The 22,831-nt window shown below is 40.0% G+C and overlaps 2 protein-coding genes across 4 annotated transcripts; one reads left to right on the plus strand and one right to left on the minus strand.

Moving 5' to 3' along the window:
• Nucleotides 1–3,431: 3,431 nt before the first annotated feature.
• On the plus strand, nucleotides 3,432–17,495 carry LOC104919567 (glycoprotein endo-alpha-1,2-mannosidase-like protein). Its single transcript, XM_010731617.3, has 4 exons — nucleotides 3,432–4,509; nucleotides 6,715–6,824; nucleotides 14,332–14,408; nucleotides 15,360–17,495. Exons 1-4 carry the CDS (start codon nucleotides 3,999–4,001, stop codon nucleotides 15,994–15,996), a joined length of 1,335 nt encoding a protein of 444 aa, XP_010729919.3. The 5' UTR covers nucleotides 3,432–3,998; the 3' UTR covers nucleotides 15,997–17,495.
• On the minus strand, nucleotides 17,325–22,486 carry yrdc (yrdC N(6)-threonylcarbamoyltransferase domain containing). Of its 3 annotated transcripts, none has more exons than XM_027286354.1 (7): nucleotides 22,424–22,486; nucleotides 21,430–21,562; nucleotides 20,414–20,609; nucleotides 19,810–19,924; nucleotides 19,614–19,733; nucleotides 19,286–19,416; nucleotides 17,325–17,971 (listed from the first exon to the last, which is right to left on the minus strand). In XM_027286354.1, exons 2-7 carry the CDS (start codon nucleotides 21,512–21,514, stop codon nucleotides 17,902–17,904), a joined length of 717 nt encoding a protein of 238 aa, XP_027142155.1. In that variant the 5' UTR covers nucleotides 21,515–21,562; nucleotides 22,424–22,486; the 3' UTR covers nucleotides 17,325–17,901. The 3 variants fall into 3 exon arrangements, with proteins under 3 accessions (XP_027142155.1, XP_027142156.1, XP_010729920.2); XM_027286355.1 differs by having other exon boundaries at nucleotides 22,411–22,486; XM_010731618.3 differs by lacking the exon at nucleotides 22,424–22,486 and having other exon boundaries at nucleotides 21,430–21,693.
• Between the last annotated feature and the right edge of the window lie 345 nt (nucleotides 22,487–22,831).

Raw genomic sequence — 22,831 nt, forward strand, 5'->3', positions numbered from 1 at the left:
CTGCATGCCTCTTGTTTTCTCCAGATGTTAGAGAAATTATTGTGATCCAGATGAAAAAATGTGTTTTCTCCTCATGCAGCAGAGGAGGAAGCAGTTGAACTGAGTCAAAACACCGAGGTGGAGAGTTACATTTTTTAAAAGAGGACTTGAACTAAACAAAATGACACCGAACAGTTAAAAAGAAAAAAGAAAAAAAAGGTTGGTCCAAAATATGAGTTGGTTAGCAGCATGACAACAAGCCAAGCTGGTCAAACGTATTCATGGATCAATAGTGATTGATCACATCATGTTAAGATGTTGACTCGTGTCCTTGTGGAGTGATGGATGATTCAAAGATAGAGGAAAGTGAAAGAGTCCAAATCCGACCCAAAAATAAATAAATACAATAATAGTTTTACAATCATGAGTGAAAAACAAAAATAATAACTATTATAATTTAAAAAACAAAGGAAACATAAACACATCATGTAAGATGAAAATAATAAACACAGCTAATATTAAAAGGATGAAATAAAATAAGAAATATACATTTTATCTGATGATGCATCAAACATCAGGCCACATTATTAATTTGTTATATTTATTTGTTGATACTGGAAATTTAACAGTTTAACTTAATTTTCGATCTGTGCGAGCTAAGAAGATTGATTAGTTGAATTAATATTTATCAGTGGAGATTAACTCGGACATAATTTGTAGTGTTAAGTTTTTTGTTTTTTTTTGGATGGATGATGCGCAGCTCCACCTTCTGTGTATAAAAACGCTTGATGGACGTCTCAGACCTGTCGATTGTCATCACAACTACCACAACGACCCCTTGTGGACCCGCAAAACGTGCGTGTTTGTGGCCCTAAAAAACATAATTAACAGCATTAAATATGCCATATATATATATATGTGTGTGTGTCAATATATATATGATAGCACAGCACACATCAGGTGTGGCCCATATCAATGCGTTAAAAATTCATATGCTTATAAATATATTTCTTGGCCGGAGAATGATTATTATTATTATTTTACAAAGTAAAACAGACAAACAACAAGTACAACGAGGGTAGGATTTTAATGTTTTTCTATCAAGTCGAATACACCCATAACACACCAAATATATTTTTTATTAATATGACCAGATATTATGAAATAGTTTTTTCTTGTTAGGTTTATGCACCAAGTATTTTCTGTTTTTTTACATTTTATGTTGAAAATAAATAAATAAATAAAATGACTAGACTTGTGTATATTTTATATATCTGCAAAACATATAACGATAATCCCTTTTTAATTTCGGATGTGATAACTTGAAATACGCTTTTTGGTCATTTGGACACAAGAAAAAAAATGAATTGCTTGTATTGGCAAAGCCGAATTTTCACGCCATCTAACAACAGCCTATAACACAACAATCTGTGCTCGACAACGTGAGGATGAAGTGTTTTTTATTTTTTATATCAAACAGCAAACCTATAACGCACAGTTCAGATGTGGATATAAATACATCCGTTTACGCCTCGACACACTGCTCTGTAGACCAGCAGAGAAACAATCTAAAGAAGTCTCAGCAAGTCATCTCCAGGGGTCAGTGCTTCTTCCAAGTGCTGCCTCACATTGTCTTGGCCGGAAGCCAAGGTGTTTGGCTCTCGAGCCAAAGTGCAACAAGCTAATGGACTGCAAAGATGGCTGTCTTTTGTTCTGGCATTGTTGGACGCCCCCATGACATCAATTTATCCAGTATATAATGTTTTGAAAGCAAACAGCAGGACGCCCCATTTGGCCACATGTTGCTTTCCAATAAACCTTCAAAGCTCGGGAGTGAGTAATAAATAAATAAAAAAAGTTGAAGGAAAGTTTCCATCAAATTGGCTTGGATGGGATTAATTACGGAAACAACAACAAACAAGAATACAATATTCCCTGCACTCTCTGGATATTAAACTGCACATCATAGCATCAAATGTTAAATACATTGTTTCACTTATATGATTTTCATCAACTGTTTTTTATAACTTTATTCAATCAGGTAGAAATCACCTGATAACCTGAGAGCTTTACAGTGAGGCAACCTCACAACCAGCCATCAAGAAACGACACATCTAAAGGCAGACAACCAACAAGTAAGCAGATTTATATATATATATAATCTTTAATGGGAATTTAATCATCTTAATTTAAAAGGTGTGTGATTATCTAAGTTTAACTTTTGTTGTGTACTGCTAATTATAAAATGTGTGGTGTTACAGTTTTCTTTAACAACAGAAATGACATTCTCAAAACAACATGGACTATCCTTCAACCACCCGGCCGATTGTTCACAACAGAATTGTATTTCTCATTGATTTCATCACATTGCAAATGTCCTAGTATACACCTTTGCAACATTTAGCACAATTTCCAAGTGAATAGATCCTGTTGATTTTAAACTGATTGATTTCTCAGTCTAACGCTTGTTCTCTACAAAACATGTCATCACATGCAAAATAGTCTGTTCAATTGTCCAAATTAGTCAACATAATCATATCGACATAATACCATGAATACCATACACGCTTTATACATTTTCTTTTTACTCTGATATGGAGGTTACTTTATGTGTGTGAATAAAAGTGGCAACCTTTCCTTGGCAGCGTGATGTCAAACCTTAGAGGCCACTCTTACCCTTAAATCTTGTTTTTTATTTTTGTATTTTTTCAGTTTTATACACAATTGTATTCTGTTAGCTAGACACACAAAAAACCTAGTACAGTAACCATTGTGAATGAAGGACTGGTGAGGTGGACATGAGGCGTCCTCTGCCATAGTGACAAAACATCTAAACATTTTGACTTACACAATGCCAAAGGGACGATGCATTCTGGAGGTACTGGCTATTTACATGAGAAAGAAATGTAGTTTTGACACATGAGTGAACTGTTTTGGGAGAGATATGCGCTTTTGCAAGTGAGCTATGGTGTTGTGCTGAACTGTAAGACTGTTTGCCAAATGATGAGTTTTGAGAAAGTCATTTCTGTTTCGAGAAATGAGCCAAACCAAAGGAGAAAAAAAACTGTAAATTATCACTCAGTCAGCCAGACATCTAGGGTGTTATCGTCTGTCCGCCAGTACCTGAAGGCAGCATGGTGTAGTGCCCTTGTGTTCTGTAAAATAGCCACTAGATGTCAGTATAACTCTGAACTCTCCGTGCAGGACAAGCCACAAAGTCAAACAGAAGTTTGAACTTTAAAAACAATATTATAAGAACTGAGCTCAGCTTCTGTAATGACTCGTTGTGAGCTCACTTTTAAAATAAAGACAAGACCAGAGCCTAACTTGATCTTTGTTGCTGATCTGCAGACAACATTAATATTATATATATATTTTGTCTTAAATATTGTAAATTCAGTCTGCGCAAAGCTCCGCAGTCAGGAACAAATTAGGCATATCAGACGAGTCCCGCCTCTCTGATTTCTAAAACGGACTGTGTGTGAAGGAGAAACCAACCAACCAACCACGGAGGCTGGAAAAACCTCCCTCCGGACACCATCACCAAAGCTCATCACTCCGCATCTCTACGCCGATCATCTGTCCGGTGTCAGGTGGATGGATCAGCTTCTGGGCGGGACAGCTGGAGGGAGTAAATGCTCAGGGAGTGACAGTTTGGAGATCAGTGAGTGAGACGTCTTGATGGTGGACAACATCGGGAACATTCGCCCTGAAAAGAAATTTCCAGCAGGTCTTGGAGGAGCTGGGAGGAGAGCACGTTTATAGACTTGGTCAGGCTCCTTCTAAGGAGGAGAAGAAGCTTTGGGGGGACTGAGTTTCTGATGTGAGTGAGCACTGCAGAATGCGTAAAATGAAGCTGCAGAATAAAGTTAAAAACCTCACAGGCAACTGCGGGTAGCCTGCTGCGACTGGACTGCAATCATGTAGCCACTTTGCAGGATACTTTGAAGAGTAGCTCGAAGAAACAGGACAGACAGAGGTTTATTTGCGCTCCTGGTCCTAGTCCACTCCAGCCAAACATGGCAAGAATACGAAGGAAAGCTTGCATAGCTCTCTTTCTCTTTACGCTATTCATCTTTGGGGCCATGATGGGACTGAGGACCCTGAAGCCAAGTGACGGCTTCTCGGATCTGGCTCCAGGTTTGGAGCTCCTGCCGATGATAGGCGGCAAGATGGACCGGCGCTCCGTATCCCTTGACGCCACCGCGTCCCCTGGTCATGCCCGACCGGCTGGCAGCAACCCCAAAGCAGTTTTGTCCAACTCCGGTCCGGAGGGGACCATATTTTATGATGTTCAAATTTTTTACTACACCTGGTACGGTAACCCACACATGGACGGCAAATACATTCACTGGGACCACATCCTGGTTCCACATTGGGACCCCAAAATCGCATCCAGCTACCCGAGAGGAAGGCACATGCCACCCGAGGACATCGGCTCCAGTTTTTACCCTGAACTCAATCCGTACAGCTCGAGGGACCCGGACGTGTTGGAGTCCCACATGGAGCAGATCGGAGCATCTGCAGCAGGTACAGTTCAGAGATGTAATGGGGGCACCCTGGAATTGTTGGAGAGAGATGGAGGGGGGTTGGAAAAGAGCTGAGTGGTGTTTTTCGTGCTCAGCAGCTGCACAGAAATCTGGCGTAATGCTAAAACATTTTCAGCACCACACACCCACAGGACAGCTCCCCACACCCTCAGCCCAAAGTCCCAAAGAGAAACTACATCAAGTCTGAAAGCCAAATCAAAGTATCAAGACAACTTTTTAGGTTTATGTTACAAGTAAACTACATTCATGACTACCAGAGTTTAAGAAGTTGAAACTCTGGTCCACATCAGAATTGTAACAATAGTAAAACAAAGACTTCAGTAGCTTAATTCACTGAGGTAGGGATCACCTGAGTGCAAAACAATTCCAGTGTGACAACCTCATAACAAGAAACAACACATCTAAAGCGCAGACAACCAACGACTAGTAACAAATAGATTTAATAAAAACGATGGTCGTAAAACACATCTGATGATTGAGTTTTAAAGTCTTTAAGGGTTAACTTGGATCGTGTACTGTAGCTACAAGACATAAGGTAATGAACACTCAGCCCTAATGTTTCTCGTCTCTATTCTACGAACTTGAAGCCTCAGTTTTTCTGACGTTCCATGAAATATTTATCTGCCGTTAGTCTTAACTTGTATGGATCCCTTTAAAAGACAGCAGAGTCCCAAAGCCTGCTATCAAGTAACAGCCCAGTGTGTCCAGCCCGTCAGCAGCCTACACATGATAGGCCCTGATGTTTCTGTTCTGCAACTCAGTAGGTTATTGTACACCATCCAGAGTGATGACCAGACCACCCATCCCATTGAAACTTCTCCGCCTTGACAGATGGATCATGGCAGTGCCGCCTCACAATTCTTAGTTAAAAACAATCTATTTAATTAGACACCACAGCCAGCCAAACTCTAAATAGTTCCACTTGGCTTAATGACTGATTCCCGACCACTTCAGAGACCCATAAATAAAATGAATAGCTGCAACCATATTCTTAATATACTGAGGCATAGTTGGGTATTGTAATCTAATAGCCCCCACAGCACCACAGCAAGTGGACATGAGTTTAATGAATTATCCCTGAGTGCATATCCGATGTGCCAGATCCTCTCTTTTGCCAGGCACCATTGTACTTGATATAAAGTTATTTCTCATCCAGCATCAGAGCATGAGGAAGCATTTCTCTGCTGGGATTTATGAGCTGTCACACACTCGAGCTGCGCAGAGAGATTGCCACTAAAACAAGACATAATAAATAGTCCAAAGATGCATATTCATCAATCAGGTGCAGGATATGGGTGATGGGCAGGTAGGCATTCAGATACAATCAACTCCACTCCATACAGCCATAGATGACTCTAGATGGCCCAGTAGCGCCCTGATCCCTTCAGCAAGAGTCTCTATTTGAAGTGAATGCCAAGATATGTTGTGGAAAAAAATAATGAACAACAACCACAAAGACATGAAAATGACAACACAGGCACACAAAAGGACCACAAAGAGATGCAAAACGAACACAAAGAGATTCAAAACAACCACGTAACAACCACAAAGGGACAAAAAAAGAAGAGAAAGAGACGCAAGTGACCAGGGATACCACATGATGACAAAGAGATGCAAAACAACCTTAAAACAAGCAGAGATATGGAAAAGCGTCACAAACAAATGCGAACAGGCAGAGTTTGGAGGGATGGGCTGGAGATCTTTAAACATATCCGCGTAAAGGACACAAGGACTCATTGTCTCATAATCTGTTTATGAATACAGCGTCTTGCCACAAACCTTATCAGCATGTGTGTGAGTCCTGTGAAATAGCTGTGGTAATTACCCTAATGGATTAGCAGGCCAGAAATTTTACAGCATGATCAATAAAAGAGCAACTGACTGTGTTTGTTCAATGGCCTCAATCGGGTCTGTAAAACTGTGTGAAGGGCTGTGTGAAAAACCTTCCAGTAGATTAATGACAGCAAAACTTTCTCAGCACCTGTTTCTCCCCACAGAATTGTCAGCGTTTCTTACAATAAGTCATAAAATACATACATCATTTCAACAGTTCATAAGATAATACTTTTAGAGGTTCATATGCATTTTGGACATAGGTTCTCAGCAGTAGATGCTCTCTAAGGTATTAACCCGTCTTTGGTCCAGGATGGATGATCAGACTTGTGCGTTTTTCATGCGTCTCCAGGGGTTCTTGTCCTGTCCTGGTATCCTCCCGGCTTGGCAGACGACAACGGGGAACCCGCTGAGGATTTGGTACCAGCTGTACTGGACGCTGCATATAGACACAACCTCAAGGTAAAAAGGCATCAGCACATTTAAAGTGGGTATCTGTTAAAATGTGTGTGTGTGTGAGAGAGAGAGCCTTGAAACAAAAATGGGGAAATTTTCAAAGAAGAGCAATGAATCAAATCTATTCTGAGGCATAATATTTAGCTCAATGTTTACTGCATACTTCACATTGTGCAGGAAAATGGTTGTTTGCAATGATTTGTCCATCTTAAGTCAGCAGCTGAAGTTGGTTTTGCACCAACAATGCTGGTATTGGCATCAGCAGCGGGTGTTTTTTATTTTATTAGTCGTTTATTTGTGCCTGTTTTTATTTGTTCAACATTTATATAAACAGGCAGCTGAACCAGTTTCTGTTGCAATTTAAGTTTGCAGACCGTTCCAAGTGGCTGGAACAGAAAACATTAAGGGTTTATTAGTTTTAGTTTATTGTGTTTTCTTTCTTTCTTTCTTTTTAGTTTTGATTGTAAAGACAGACTGTATTTGTGAATAGCTGAATCTATAGCTATGGGTATACAACATCTTATCATAGAAATTAGTATTAGCTGTATTTGTGCAAGCACCTGAATTATTTAAAACAATGGAAATAAAAGCAGGCCAAGCACAGAACCTTGAGGCACTCCATTAAGTACAGTGGACTGTGCCCATTGGCTTTCACACACTGTAAACTAAACTGTTGTATAGTTACATTAAAATAGGCTAATTGAGTAAAACCTCCAGCTTGTAGAATTCAGTTGTCAATGTCTGGAGAGATACCCGTTCTTTTACTTTTGAATCGTAGCCAGAATATGAATTAAGCTGAGGCTTGACATGTAAATATGATTGTCCATGATCTGTCCTTCCATTCATCTCGCTAAGAGCACAGTGACACAGGAGGTAGCAAAGAATTATTGATGTTTCACAGGTGAGCAGTGTTAAGCACTGCTCGGGATAGCAGTCACAAACCAGCTGCTGTGTCGAGGTTTACAAATGAGCGTTTCTTTTTGTCACAGGTGAGCAAGATTGTGAGGTATTGAACTTTTCCTACTGCTTCTTATAAGTCTGTGTTACTCAAGGATTTGACTCCGGATGTTTGCAGCTTCAGTGAACTCTCCAGTATTAGAGCAAAACCAGGTCAGAAAGCTGCTGCTGCTGGATCAGTTGTTCAGTGAGGAATGAACAAGCTTGGGAGCTCACATCAGCAGGGTAGAGAGGTGGGGGGGTAGCAAAACCATGTGACCAATTGCCAATTAGGTTGGAAAATGGCACATTGAAGGACATAACTGTCCACACTGGTCTCACCCGCCTCCCAAAAGCTTATTAATGTTTAACAGGGAACGCTTACTTGTAATGCGATACAGTTCATGTCAGATCCTCTCCAAACAAAGATAGAGAGGGAAGGTAAAGGAAGGCAGAGGGAGGGACAAAGAGAGATACAAGATCTTTCTGTATAGATTTAAAGTCACGACAGAGAGAGAGATAGAGAGAGATAGAGAGAGACAGGATTCTAAGAGTTTTCCTATGTCAAAGCAGGTGCCATTAATAATGCACCAACAGCATTTGCGCAACACACTACATGTTAAGTTAAGTAAAAATCAGTCAGGTGACGTGCCAAAAAGGCAAGGAGCCAAATAAAGCATGTGCATTAATTACTGTAAGGTTTTGTTTGAGTTCCCACAGTTTTTAGAGCTGAAATTATTCATCAATTTCAGGCAAAACAATGAGAAAAAAATATCGTAAATATGATGCTGTGCTGCTTTCTTTGTTATATATAAGTGTAAAATGAATGCTTGAGCGTTAGACTGTTGAACAAGACATTTATTTATTTATTTATTTTTAACTATTTATTGATATTTTTTTACCAAAAAGTCAAATTGAATCCCGGTCCATAGATTGTCTTCATCTTAACAAATCATCCTATTCATTCAAACAAACAAATAAAATCTGCATTACAGTTCATCCTATTCATTCAAACAAACAAATAAAATCTGCATTACAGTTGAGAGATGACACAAAATTTGTGAAATTGTAGGAAAAAAGAACACCACTCTTCCTGAGTATAACATGATCATATATATTACTAGACTGCGCATCTAGCACAGGAAGGTAAGGGAAGATTTTACATCTTGTTTTACTTGTATTTCTTGTATTTACATGATGTTAAAGTTATCACCAAGATTAAATGCAAAGTAGTTGGATAGAAGCATCATTATTGTAACACAACTCATTATCATACCAGAGCTTGTATGCTGTTGTGAAGATAAAGTGAGTTTATTTTCCAGCAGCGATGTGACACATACTGTCTTGTTCTCCGTATAAACAAGTCTGACAAGACGCAGTAGGTTTGTTAGGCCAGTCTGTCAGATTTGATATCACATTTGTTTAGTCTGCCGTTTGGCTGCAGGCAAAGGAATAATGTATCTCTGCGAGGGCAACACGAGAACGCCTGAATTAGACATGCAACGCCGAGCTAATGAGGTTTTACACATAATGCTGTCAGGGGAGAAGCTAATAGATTGAATTTAAAGCCATTCTTGTCATCGGTGACCCTTCAAGCATGACATTTTCATAAGAAAGTGTGGCAGAGGCGTGCGTGTAAAAACAGACTGTGACATGCTTTCTGCAAATCAACTTTATATTTTTGCATCCTTTTGAAATATAACAGAAGTTCTTATCTGTGTGTTTTATAAAAGCACTGAGAAGATCACAATAGGAGAGCAGAGCAGATAAAATTATTCAGTGCACATCGGCATGTTGAGTGCAGTCTTTCCAAGCAATCCTCTCGCAGTTTTCCTTGTTGCTGATGAACTCCTCCCACTCTCTTTGCACAGAAGGCTGTTTATCTTTGGAGTGCTTCTTCTTGCATAATTTCTGCAAAACGCTGACAGGGTAGAGAACTTTGGCTCTCATCATTTGAAACTCTAATGCAAATTTTCTAAATCGACAACCTTTAAAACATTTCTTTGCTCTTTTCTATTGAAAGGCGGGCTGAGAGAAGGGAGGGAAGCCTAAGTGAGGAAGACAGATGGTCCCACCGGGGCAGTGGCAACAGCCAAAAATGGGAAAAAAACACATATCTGCAATCTGCTTATTGCAGCAAAGTGGCTACATTCTGAGAGATGTATTATGACAACACATGAGCAGTTTTGAAACATCAGGCCCCTTGGAGAGTCTATGTAATTACACTAAAATAGTGTTATGTTACTGAAAAAAGATGAGCAAATGATGCAGAGATACGACAAAGAAGAACAAGCTCATAAATCTTCTGCATGTCCATAAAACAAATTAAACGTTTATTCTGTGAAAGAGGGATCAGACACCTGTCCACATGCACTTTGCTTTCCATCTGATATCTTTGTCCTTTAGTGCCCTGTGCTGTCTTGTCGATTACAGTACAGTGGGCTCGGCACTCTTCCTAACTAACTGCTCGACGGAGTAATCTAAGACAGCATGCGGATGAGTCTTTACAGTGGTTTCATGTAGCTCAGTGGGGCATGAATATGGCATTAAACCTTCTAAGATTCATGGCTGGATAAACCTATTAAGGAGGGCCGTGTGCAAAGAAAATGTGTTGGGCCCTAAAAATATTGAAAAATGTCTGTAATTTCTGACAGCAAGTCCATGTATTACATTTTCTTGTTTTTTTTTTTTCTTTAAACAGCTTTCCAAAATGTTAATTTTTACTAGACAAGTATTAAATTGTGACATTTGAGAAGCTGGGACCATTTGGGCTTGAAAAAATTACTTAATCGATTATCAAAATCGAGCGTCTTTATCTTTGGCAAAGTGACATATGTCCAAGTGATACAAAACATGTAGGCAGGGTTTATTTTTTTATAATTTAACTGATAATATAATGTGTTATGGAGAGGACTGTTGCCTTCCTAACACCTCCTTCATCTGTGTTTTGATCAGCAGGAGGAGGAGGCAAAATTCTATTTTACATTTTTAATATTTTACAGGATGAGAAGAGTGAGATATAACAAGAGGTAACTAAACACAGAGTAACAGAATTAGACTGTATTTAAACCAACCCATTTCTCCTGGATAGAAATGTAAAAGTTTTGTAGTTGTAGCATAGTTAAATTGAACTTTAAATAATAAACATACACTTAATAACATAAACTGCATGTTCACAACTTAAAATGGAAATCAATAAATACGGTAGCAAAACCAAATCCAACTTCCATCACACTGACTATCCCTCACACACACACAGCTAAAAACACACTGATCCCTCTTTGGGTAAGAAAGCAATGTACCTTTTATTATATAAGTCAAACAGTATTTCAGCGTCACCCACACACAGCTCGTGTGCTGTGTGTTTTTTGTATGGTAGAGCTGGAGAGCCGATCACATGAAGCATCCACATCGGTGCTGCTGCTTGACCTCAGCTTGAAGTGGAGCTGAAATAGTTTTTCTGCCCAGGGGAGGGTGGGGGGGACAGGGTGGGGATAAAGGGTTGGGGGTTGGAAGTAGAGAGAGCAGAGGGAAAATGTGCATCATGGGTCCCATGACTCAGTTTGCCTCCCTGAACAATCTGCACCCTGAGGGGCCTGTAAAAGTAAGTAGGCCATGTAGCTGCATGTACACAGGGGAATAAAGCCCATGGGTGCCCTGTGATGTCATCAGACACACTTTCTTGTTTCCAGTTGCACTGAGTAGCTACATTCAGTTTTATTGTGACCCTCCATTATTGTGTGTGTGTGTGCACTAGCTCTGGCCACAGAGTGAAGCTGACACTTTTGCATAAAGAAACGTGCTCAGCTTTGTTGAAATTGATCAAATTGTTCTAAAGGTCTGGACCTTTATGGTTGTGTTGGCTCATATCCATCCCTTTGTGCTTTCTGCATGATGTGGCACTAAATTCCACTCTGCTCAGCATAAATCATGCTGGGGTTGTTCCAGGCTCATGCTGTCAATGTTTATGAGGTATTAAAATGCGTCGACTCTGTCTCATTTACTTCTAAATTACCAGAGAGTAATGGGCCAGTGTGTTTGGAAAATGAGCTGAGTTTTCTGGTGGCATGAGATCTGCTGCAGTGAGACCATAACAACTTTTCCCTCTCCGTGGACGATAATTATTTGGCTTTACATCCTCTAATACCTTAAAATCTTTCAAACTAGGATAATTTTTTTTTATCTCACTTTACTGGACTATTACTTTACAAGAGGTCCAGAGAGTTATGACTTCATAAACACTCATCCCAGGCTATTTACTCTGATGGACAGGATCTTCCTTCCTCTATCTTTCTTTCAAATTGATATTTTGCCAGCAAAGTGCCTCTTACACCATCAAAAAGGTATGTTTTGTTGCACATAGAAGCACTTAGTGTCTCCATTAGCGGCGCAAGTGAGCCTGTTTTTCTTGCTTCCAGCTAAAAAGTTCAACTATAGACATTTGCAGCTTAAAAAACAGTTTGCAAAGCTTTAGCCTCTTCCAAACATCCAAACGCTGCTTTAATCCATTGGTACATTTATGGTCAATGTCACAGGGACACACTGTGTGCGCCAAAAGTCCCTTTTTCCACAGAAACTCTCAAGCGCAGTGTGCACCATCTGCTTGCAATACAGCTTCCCTATAGTGAACATTTGGACAGGTACACCATTACAAAATGCATCTAACAAAGATAAAATGTAAAAACTGAAAAAGGTCCTTTTTCAACATTGAGATATTTGAGAAAGTGATACGCGCTTTTTAATCCTGCACATATTCGGTCAGTGATGCTATTTTAGTCAGTCAACCACTTTGGTCCAGACTAAAGATAACATAAGACTGACTTCATTGATCCTACACTGGGGAAATTCACTTGTCACAGGAGCCAGTATGCACAAGGTGGATAAGAAGAATTACTCATGAATCAGAAATATAGAGAAAAAAGTCATGAAGTCGTTCTGGTGTTAAAAAGTGTGACGTGAATGAAGGACTTGTGGTAGCGCTCCTTCTTACCTGGTGGAGGTAGCGGTCTGCTGCTGAAGCAGCTGTTTAAAGTCTGTGTAAAGTAAGAATAAATATGTGTTCTGAGTTTGTCTTCTGTCAAAAGAAAGTTTTATTGACCACCCAGCCCAATTTGATTATTAAATGAATGATTTATGAAATTAGGTGTCAAAATCAGGTAAAAATGAGCAGTATTCTCAGCTCCAGGACTGTGGGGACTGTGCAGAAGCCACGCCCACTTGTGGGAGCAGTCAAGCAGCAATTTTGAAGCAGCGACTGAAACGTGTCAGATGAGTTCAGAAAATGACATGACTAACTTTAAGACAGTGAGCGAGATGAATTAATCTCTATCTCTCTGCTAGCGGTGCAGGTGTATGCTCAGGGTGGCCTCAACGTGTCATCGAGCCACCCTTTAGGACCGCCCCCCAAAAAAATCCTGGGCTGAAAACTAGTGAAAAATTGCCTTTACACAGACTTAAGGCCAATTATGAGGTGGATTCCTATGACATTCATAATACCCACAGGATAAATCATAATGACTTTAGTGATGACCTAATTAATACTTTTATTGATGGGAAAGTACCTAAGCGAAACTCTTATATTACCATTATATATATTCCCATTCCATATTCTGCGTTCAGTGCCAGTTCGCAAATCTAAGCATACTGATACGCTAAACTAATATAATGATCATAGTAAACATTAAACCTGCTTACCATGAATAAAATTAGCTCAGAGAACAAGTCACAGAACTGTGAAGCTACATGGGTGTAGACTCTCACTTCTTGTGCAAGCACAATACTGATACTGAAATGCAGACTTTCATTAGGTTTTTATAAGGGATAACACGGGCATCATACAACATTGATTATATTAGCCTCATGTAGTTCACCCAATGACATCTTATATCTATTTAGTTGCTGTTCGCTTCCTTTATTTGAAAAAGCCATTTTCCTCCACTGTGTTCCCCCTGGGCGTCCACTGCTCAAGAAGAAAAGTGTTTCACTTTGATCATACATTATTCAAAATCGCTGAATTCTCTGGTCGCGCCTTAAAATATTCAACTTAAGCACTTTTTGTGTACATGTCACTTCAGGTCCCTCGTTCCTCCTCTTCTTTTGTTCATTAATTGCAAATACTCACATCTAACAGTCCCGGTGAGTGTTTCCACTGAGTGTTACAAAAGTCTCTAAAGGGTGAAAACATCTCTTATAGTGTGCCAGAATTTGTCAGGAAAATGAAAAAGTGAAAACACATCCTGTCCAAAAAGAACTGCTTGAAAAACCAGATGCCCGATGTCATGGTGCTTCAGGAAGGTCAAAATGGTGCATGACTAACTTGTTTTCACACATTTAAAACAGTTGAACGCTAATATAATATGCATCTTATCGAGCTATTTTCCTCCTGGCAACTTCTCAGACTTTAATTGGAAACTACAGGGTCATATTGTTGCACTTGTCAGCCCTCTATGAAGAGTCTCTCCTAAGAAGCTGAATATTGATTTGAATAAATTTGATTTTAAGTCGATACTTGTTAAGGTCATCTGTGAGTGCTGACTGTGGTATAATTCTTAAAAGGTCTTTCTGCATATTTTCCTAGGTGGCATTTCACATTCAACCATACAGAGGACGAAACGACCAGAGCGTGCACGACAACATCAAGTATATCATTGACAGGTAGGAACTTGTCTGGCTCACTGACTCAACTTAAATAGAAGACTGTTAAGATTGCATGCACTGTTGAAAGAATACTTTTAGAATGCATTTCTGATTATATAAAGCCAGTTTTATGACTTATGAGTTTGAAGCAAAAAATTTCTCTAACCTTTAACATCAAGGTTGCTCTAAAAAGTCAAGTACAAACAAAAACCCCAAATCTGCAAAAATATTCAAGAAACGGTGAGCAAATCTTTATATTTCACCAAGATGGTGACCCCCCACTACTCACCTTCTAGTCAGGTTGTTATTAATGGAAGAGTCAGTTACCTTCTGACCTTTTCTCTAGCACCAATATTGGATGATAATTTTCCCTTGAATATATTTGTCCATAACAAGGTATCCTCACACTGCTATTGGTTGGGTTTCCATTGAAGTTGTTGTTGGACATTCATTCGTTCATGTACCCAGAGGATGTTTTTATTGATGTGATTCATTATCCTTCTTTAATCACAGTTTCCCCTTTATGTAGTATTTAAACCTGCAATACCTGATTGATTGATAGTATTGGTTACTTTGTGGCAGCGGAAACAAGTAGTGAAAACAATAATTTCTTTAAAATGGTGAATACAAGTCCAGTTATAACTCTGCTTTTAGCTCTGTTTTTGGTCTCCACCAGCTCCTGATGGAAATATCTGGCTCATTAGTTGTTAAATGCTCCTCTATATTGATATATATTGATTGTTTGTTGTAAACTGTGTCTGTCTGCCATTTGGTGGTGGATAGGTGAGTTTTTGGAGCATGAGCAACAGAGAGCAGACTCTTAAACCCCTTCTGCTCGCCTTATCCTCATGTCCCATGTCATCTTGAAACACAAGAACTCTAATAATAATCTAAAAAAACGGGCAGATTGTAGCTACTTTTTGACCACATTAATGCTCCTCACATTTGACTGTATTCTTGTCTTTAAAGGTATGGTGACCACGGAGCCTTCTACAAGTTTACTTCCAGCACAGGGAAGAGTCTTCCTCTGTTTTACATCTATGACTCCTACCTGACCCCACCAGAGTCCTGGTCTGAATTCTTGACTCCAAGCGGCTCCCACAGTGTACGCGGCTCAGCTTATGACTCCGTCTTCATCGCCCTGATTGTGGAGGAGCGCCACAAGCACGACATCCTCGCAGGTGGCTTTGATGGCATGTACACTTACTTTGCTTCCAACGGTTTCTCCTTCGGCTCCTCTCACCAGAACTGGAAGGCCATCAAAGCTTTTTGCGACGGCAACAACCTCCTCTTCATCCCCAGCGTCGGCCCTGGTTATATCGACACAAGCATCCGGCCGTGGAACAACCACAACATGCGCAACAGGGTGAACGGCCGTTACTATGAGACGGCCCTGCAGGCGGCGTTAAACGTGAGGCCTGACATCGTCACCATCACGTCTTTTAACGAATGGCACGAGGGGACGCAGATAGAGAGGGCGGTACCAAAAAAAACAGTGACTCGTGTGTATTTGGACTATCACCCGCATGGGCCTGATCACTACCTGGAGTTGACCCGCCGCTGGGCGGAGCAGTTCAACAAAGAGAAGGAGCAGTGGCTCATGTGAGCTTTTTGTCAAAATGACTTGAAACAACATGCTCTAGTGGAAGTGTGTGTAGACATGAAAGGAATACAGACTATCGACTATCGTGCATAAGGACTTGACCTTTAATTGACTAGATGTGAATATTTGTGTACACTTGCTGATCTGCAAAAATAGGACCGTGTTGGGGGTGCGTCTGTCTTGGTTGAGTGTTTTGGTGACGCAGCATTAAAAAGGTTATTTGTGGGATTTTGTTTGATTTTCTTTTGACATGCTAAAATGCTCTCTGATCTGTATTCACTCAATGTAACTTAATGAACAACTGCCTCAAACAAACTCCTGCCTGAGATATTCATAAACACTATGTGTCACTACGTAAGGGCCTTGTTTTCTCTCTACAGTTAAATAATACAACTGATTACCACAGAGATACTTTTATGGGTTATTATTCATCCACAACAGGCTCTCAAAAAGAAAGAAAAAGAAAAGAAAAAGCGTTGATCTTCTCTTTACCCCGGTTCAATATCCACTTGTTCCCAAGAAAAATCCCCCAACCCTCTTGACAAAACTTCAAGTATATTATTTGGTGAATAAAATAAAAGTACCCCTCAAGTTATTTTAGCATGCAGATAAAAAGTGTTCCTTTCCACTGTGCTTACCAACAAAAGGTCTTCAGTGTCAAGATTATCTTAGTACATTTGGCAAGTGAAGAAAGTCTGACAATGCATTAGTTGTCTGAATTTTGCTAAACTTTTCCTAATGTTTACAAACCTACCTGATAATCTGAATTTTGATGCAATTCCCCTTTAAAGAAAGAACCAGTGTTCACTGTGGGCACATAACCTTCTCTTACTGAAGCAAAACTAACAGAATCAGCAGCGGAGCGTACAGGCTGAGGCTCAATGTTTTGGAGTGGCTGTACGAATAGAAACGTACCACTGACTGACACTAAATGGATTCTTGTGATTCAGATTTGATGAAATCCTTCTGTCTCTTAAAGTAAAAGATGCTTTCCGAAAGGCAGGTTTTGAGAATAAAAGTATGTTCTGTGATGTGTCGGGGTGTGAAGGGCACTTCTTAGTGTTTTTTAACACTTACGAGCTGACTCTTGATTTCACACTCCATTAAGAATCAACTATGAGTAAAATGCAGACACCTAAAAATAAAAGACACAAGTATGTCTCAGATGGCTTCTTATGCATGAGTAAGACTTTATTGTGACTGTGCCAAGGTTGTACAATCCATTGAGACAAGTTTACATCATGCTCCAGTTTTTGAAACACAAGTGGGCTGATGAATTTTATGCTGTTCCGACGAAACTCCAATAAAATATTACAGTATTCTCCATCTTGTAAATGCAATATAGTTTAATCTACAACATAAAACAGTGTTGTTTCAACTGTGGCAAGTGACCAATTGTGATGCAAGCCTAACGGATAAAATAAATACAGGGGATTCATACTTTTAAAAAATAATTTTGGACTTTGGTTATAAAATAAGTTCCCGAAATTATCAAGTCAAAATAAAAACTCAAACCATTACATTCTCAGTTAAGCTACATTGCAATAGACAATACAAAAACATATAGTTTTATTGTTATACAAAGAAGAGCAAAGCTGACCTATGTTTCTGAATAAATGATAAGGAACTGCGATACATCTTAAAACCCCACATAGTCCCACGATAGCAGACACATAGTAAGGCAGAAAATATGGTCGCCGAAAGAAAAAGTTACTCCAGACCTTAAACCAGCCAACAGAATAATATCGGCCGTCAGCAGTTTAACGCTCGAGTTGTTCCTGAGTTCTAGTCTTTCCCGAGAAAGATTAATTCTTCCTTGTGATGGGATGAGGATTCTTTTTGTCCAAGGGTTGAAGCTGGTTGTGCGTCTCAGCGTGTTTTGTAAGGGTTTGTGGAGCGTTCCAAAGGTCATTGTTGGCCCAAGTCCTCTGACAGTCCATATTTGTGCTCCAGCACGTCAACCGTCGAAGAAAGGGCGCTGAAAAAAGAATTAAAGTCATTTAGTGTTTTAATGCAAAAAGGTGTGAGGTGTGCGAGGAATGCTTTCAGGCTGGCATGGTGAGACAGTGAAGTAAGCTGCAGCCATGTTTTCGTCCACATTAATTAGAAGAATTTTTTCTGTCTGCACATGCTCGGCTACATTTTGTTTACTAGTTTTCCTCTAATGACAGCAGGTGCTGCAGGAGGCTCATCTTCCCAGTGGTGGACTACATTGTGATGACGCTGTAGCTTAAACCGAAAACAGCAGCAGGTGCTTAATGCAGGTGGATCTTTCTAATAAATTAGTCTGTGCTAATGTTCGAGGCATAGATTCCCACCTCTCCCTGTGCTGTGTAGTAAACAGCAGACTTGAAGGTAATGTCACATTACACTTCAGTAATGTGTATATTCTATTCTCCGTTTCACCTTATTTGAATCCTGAACGACTTCTGAATTTAGTTCATCTTTGGTTAGTTTTGTATTGCAAATTAGCAGCCGACCTTAAAGAGTTAGCCGTGTCCCAATTCCAAACTAGATACCGCAATTAATTTTGCTATCTTCCACCTGACTGCATCCTCCGTTACCATGTAAGTGTCCCCATCTGTATCTGTCTGCAGCTTGGTGCAGAGCAGTACAGTGAGCATTTTCTTCAACAAGCTCTGACAGCTGCCTGCTGTGGCCAAAAAACAACTCCACAAGAGTAAACCAAAACAGGAAGGATGGGAACAAGGAGCTGAAACTCACTACAAAGCTCTACAAAGATGGGGATCTTCAGATTGAAGTGACAATTCTCAGGTTCATCGCTGTGAATGACAACTTTCACTCTGACTTATGATACGTTATTATAAAAACAATGACTATACCCACTTTTTTTTACGGGTTCCTTATAAATTGCATTATGGGAGCATAATGTGCATCGACGGCACATTCAAAATCATATTCAATATGCATACTGTCACTTAACCTCAGTGGATACACTACATATTAGAAGCCATGGATCTGGAACACCGTAAATTATTCTCGTGATGGTGCCAAGATGTCACTTTGTTCAATATTACACTATCAGATGACAAACTGCAGCATCGGTGTCATACACCGTTTCCAGATTGCTCTGATCAATATTTATTTATTACGGACAACTGAACAGTCACATCACATCCTTTGTCGGGGCTGAGCGTGGGGCTATTTTGTTTCAAAGTATAATGTGACTTCCATAACATTCACCTCCTTTACCTCGTACCTATGATGTCATTTGGAGATTAAAAAAAATAATATAGTGAGTGCAACATGAACAGTAACAGCCTGAACTCACCATCCGGGTCTGATGATGCGATATTTGCCAAGTACTGATAGGTTGACCACTGTCGATCCGAGGCGGCTCTGGTCTCCTATTGGTCCTCCGTCCACCACCACTGCTAGTTTGGGCCACAGTTCCTGAAACTCCTTCAGGGAGAAAACACAGGAGCATTAAATATTAAAAGAACAATTTTGTAAACGTGAATGACTAAGAGATAAGACAAAGAGAAACACTCCACTTCCATCCTGAATTAAGATGCTGGGAAACGGACTGAAAATGAATAATGAATGTGAGACTCTCACAAAAGCATCTCTCGACTCGTTATGCATTACTTTTCACTTACATGTACAGCCACGGTGCTGGTGTGCGAGCTGATGTTGGCGCTGGTAAGTGCGAGTGGTTCTCCGCACATCTGGCAGAGGCGTCTCATGAAGGCATGGTCTGGGATACGTACGCCTACAAGCTGAGCAGCACACGGGACGTGTAAACAACAGATGGGTGTTTTCATTTCAGTATGATTCAGTTAAAAAAGGACTTACCGAAGTAAACGGGTTGAGGTCTGTGTTCAGGACTTCAGATCTTTCGAACACCAGAGTGACGGGACCTGGCAGCAGATCACTTAACAGCGCCTCCTTCACCGGCACCTTACAGTACCTGTGCGTGGAAACAAAAACTAGTTTATGTTGAGCTGTGATTTTAAAGCTGGTTGTGTTGGACACTGTTAGTGCTTGATGTAATTTGGCCTCATCTTCTCTGCATTAGTTTGTGACTTACTCACAAATATCTTCATTTAAAGTTCATGCTTTCATTTAATATTTAAAATTAGTCAAATTAATGAATACATGACGCTGCTGTGACAGCGGGTGTGCCTGTCACAAAATGTGATATGTCTGTCCATGGTGTGAAGATCGCTGCCTCTTTTACATATGACTAATGTATTTGCAGAGGCACAATGTGACCAGGAACATTTACTCAAGTACTGTACCTTGAGTATTTGATACATAGAGATAATGAGGAGTGATGACAAAATATCTTAAACCTCCCGGAGCCTGCAGGTGGGTGCTGGCTTTCTGGATGATGCCTTATGGGCCTAGGTCAAAGAGTCTTCCTCTGATTCTGGTGGTAAACCAGCAGAGAACTTACTTATAGATATCCTGAATTTCTCCGACGCAGATGGCCAACGGCTTCTGTCCATTTCGTCCTTTAATGTCGTAGGTTTTTTTGATGGCTTCAGAGTTCTGGGCCAGACATGCCAGGCCGTAGATGGTGTCTGTGGGGACGGCGACCACTGCGCCCTCCTTCAGAGCCTTCACTGTGCAACTCAGGATCTCAGCACCATCTGCAGTTCAAAAACAAAGAGCAAGGTCAATGAAGGCTCATCCGCTGCAAGAAGAGAAACAAGAAAAGAACTAATCCTGTACTGATCGGTTTAGTTGTGTATTGTAAATGGATTTTGGGGTAGTATAGGTGGCACAGGTGGTATGTAACAAATTACACATATTACTCCAGAACTGCCAATAAACAGCATTTGTGTCTAACACAGCTGTTGTGTTGCATTATGGGAAGTGTAGGAAATCTCAGCCACTGCTGCATCATTTTGATTTCTTAACTTTTAATGCTTGAACACATTTGCTGTTAATCCGTCCACACATGAAACACTTTAAATTAGTCTGTTATTTCTGTACCTGGGCCAAGGGGTCACAAACTTTGCCATGTCAAGTACCACCAAAAAAAATAAAGTCAAACTTATCAATTTCCTTGATGTTACAACCTCCAAAAAAAAAATGTGATAAAATATTATATTCCTCCTTTTACTGGGGATTCCTTACAACCCTCTCAAGGACCTCTGTTGGTCCCCAGACCTCAGTTTGAAAACCAGTTATCTCAAGTGTCACATTGTAAATAGAGCTTTGCTTCAGCTGCAGACAGCTGTTTATATAATGTGGTTTTAATCATTGGTCTATCACTTTATAACTCTATAGGTGTGGGCAGGCCCATGTGACACGACAGGAAAAACAGGAATCTGATGTAACACCCTGCAGTGTTTACGTTATTAAACATCTGATGCACATTTCTTTCTCCAGCAGCTAAAATCCATCAAAGTCATTCACCTGTTATCAAAACATGCACCCACACGTGCAGCTGGGTCGCAGTCTTACCTGTGTGGCTCTCCTGGTGGACGCACGGCCCGTTGGAGGTCGCCGGCATCAGACGCAGCACTTTGGTCTTCAGCTCTTTACACATCTCTGCTCCGAGTCGACGAGCCGCGGCTGAACTGTGAGCTCCTCTGGACTGAAGTAATTCAACAGCCACGTTACAAACCGACTTCATACAAATCAAACTTCACGTCACGATGTTTCACAGCATGTTGTCGCCTCATGAAACAACACGAGTCTTCCTGTTTACGCCCCCAAAACAATGACGACAGCTTTCTTAAAGGGCCAGCAGCACGTTGCCTCAGCTAGAGCTAAGTTGGTTTGTTATTATTGGATGATATTGATGGGACATGTATATATAATTGTTTTTTTGTGGACTTGAAGTGAGTTTTTATACTTATTCGTGGTAACATTTATGTTCCGTTTGATTTTTATGCCTGCAATTTATCACAAATCCTACCAAGAAGCTGTATTTATCATTTTAACAAATACTTATATGCCCAAAATTACCTTCAAAGCCAAAAACTTGTACTGAAATGAATACAACCTCAATATATTTAAACTAGATAAGATAATTGTCTGAACAGCCTGTTGTTACTTTATCAGAATCGGAAATATTTGATTAATCCCAGCAGCTCCCAAACGGTAAGTTAGATAGTAGTAGTAAGAAAAACATTTGAACACTATAGAGGTTGGATGGAAAAATCCCAAGAAAAAACGATACTATATACTATACGATATGAATTTTAACACTATATACACAGGTATAAATAACAGTTAAATAAAAGTAAAATAAAAACCAGTAACAGTGAACTATACAATATGTAAATAATTTTTAAAAAACTTATAATTTATTTTTCGAGTCTGAGTTTGTCGCTCGTTAAATGCGGTATATATTATTTCAGAAATACGCTATAATATCTAAAAAAAAAAAAAAAAAAGTATGTTGTCATATTTATTCAAACTAATCCAAAAGGTACTGACGTGTTTCCGTTACCTGCGCCCTGCTCCGCGCTCATTAATCAGACAATTTGAATCACCTGTGCGCGCCTGCTTAAAGACGCACAAAGGACGCACAGCATGGAGATCACAGGACAGATGATATGTCCATCATGGCCTCGGACACAGGTAACATGACATGCAGCTTTTCAGCTTTGTCCTCGCACTGTCAATATGTCTTCATGTGCGTTTGTGAAACAGTTACAGGTTGTCCAAAAAACACAATGACTCTGCAGACTGACGAGGATGTTTCACCAGTCCAACAGGTCAGACACATTTGAGATTGTATTGGTTATCTGCAAACTAACTAACTTATTTTTATTTGTTTTGTCCTTCACAGGACCTGGAGGACGTCAAGGACAGATTGGTGACCATTTCCGAGCAGCTGGACCTCTGCCAAAGTGTC

This window comes from Larimichthys crocea, chromosome XIII (genome assembly GCF_000972845.2).
Source record: "Larimichthys crocea isolate SSNF chromosome XIII, L_crocea_2.0, whole genome shotgun sequence".
Classification (NCBI taxonomy): Eukaryota; Metazoa; Chordata; class Actinopteri; family Sciaenidae; genus Larimichthys; species Larimichthys crocea.

Bases quoted from the DNA above. Each gene is read 5' to 3' on its own strand.
- LOC104919567 (XM_010731617.3), top strand. From the start codon at position 3,999: ATGGCAAGAATACGAAGGAAAGCTTGCATAGCTCTCTTTCTCTTTACG. The intron at 4,510-6,714 runs GTACAGTTCAGA...ATGCGTCTCCAG, and splicing joins GATCGGAGCATCTGCAGCAG to GGGTTCTTGTCCTGTCCTGG. The intron at 14,409-15,359 runs GTAGGAACTTGT...TTGTCTTTAAAG, and splicing joins ATCAAGTATATCATTGACAG to GTATGGTGACCACGGAGCCT.
- yrdc (XM_010731618.3), bottom strand. From the start codon at position 21,601: ATGAAGTCGGTTTGTAACGTGGCTGTTGAATTACTTCAGTCCAGAGGA. The intron at 20,610-21,429 runs GTAAGACTGCGA...TTTGAACTGCAG, and splicing joins CCACCAGGAGAGCCACACAG to ATGGTGCTGAGATCCTGAGT. The intron at 19,925-20,413 runs GTAAGTTCTCTG...TTCCACGCACAG, and splicing joins GAAATTCAGGATATCTATAA to GTACTGTAAGGTGCCGGTGA.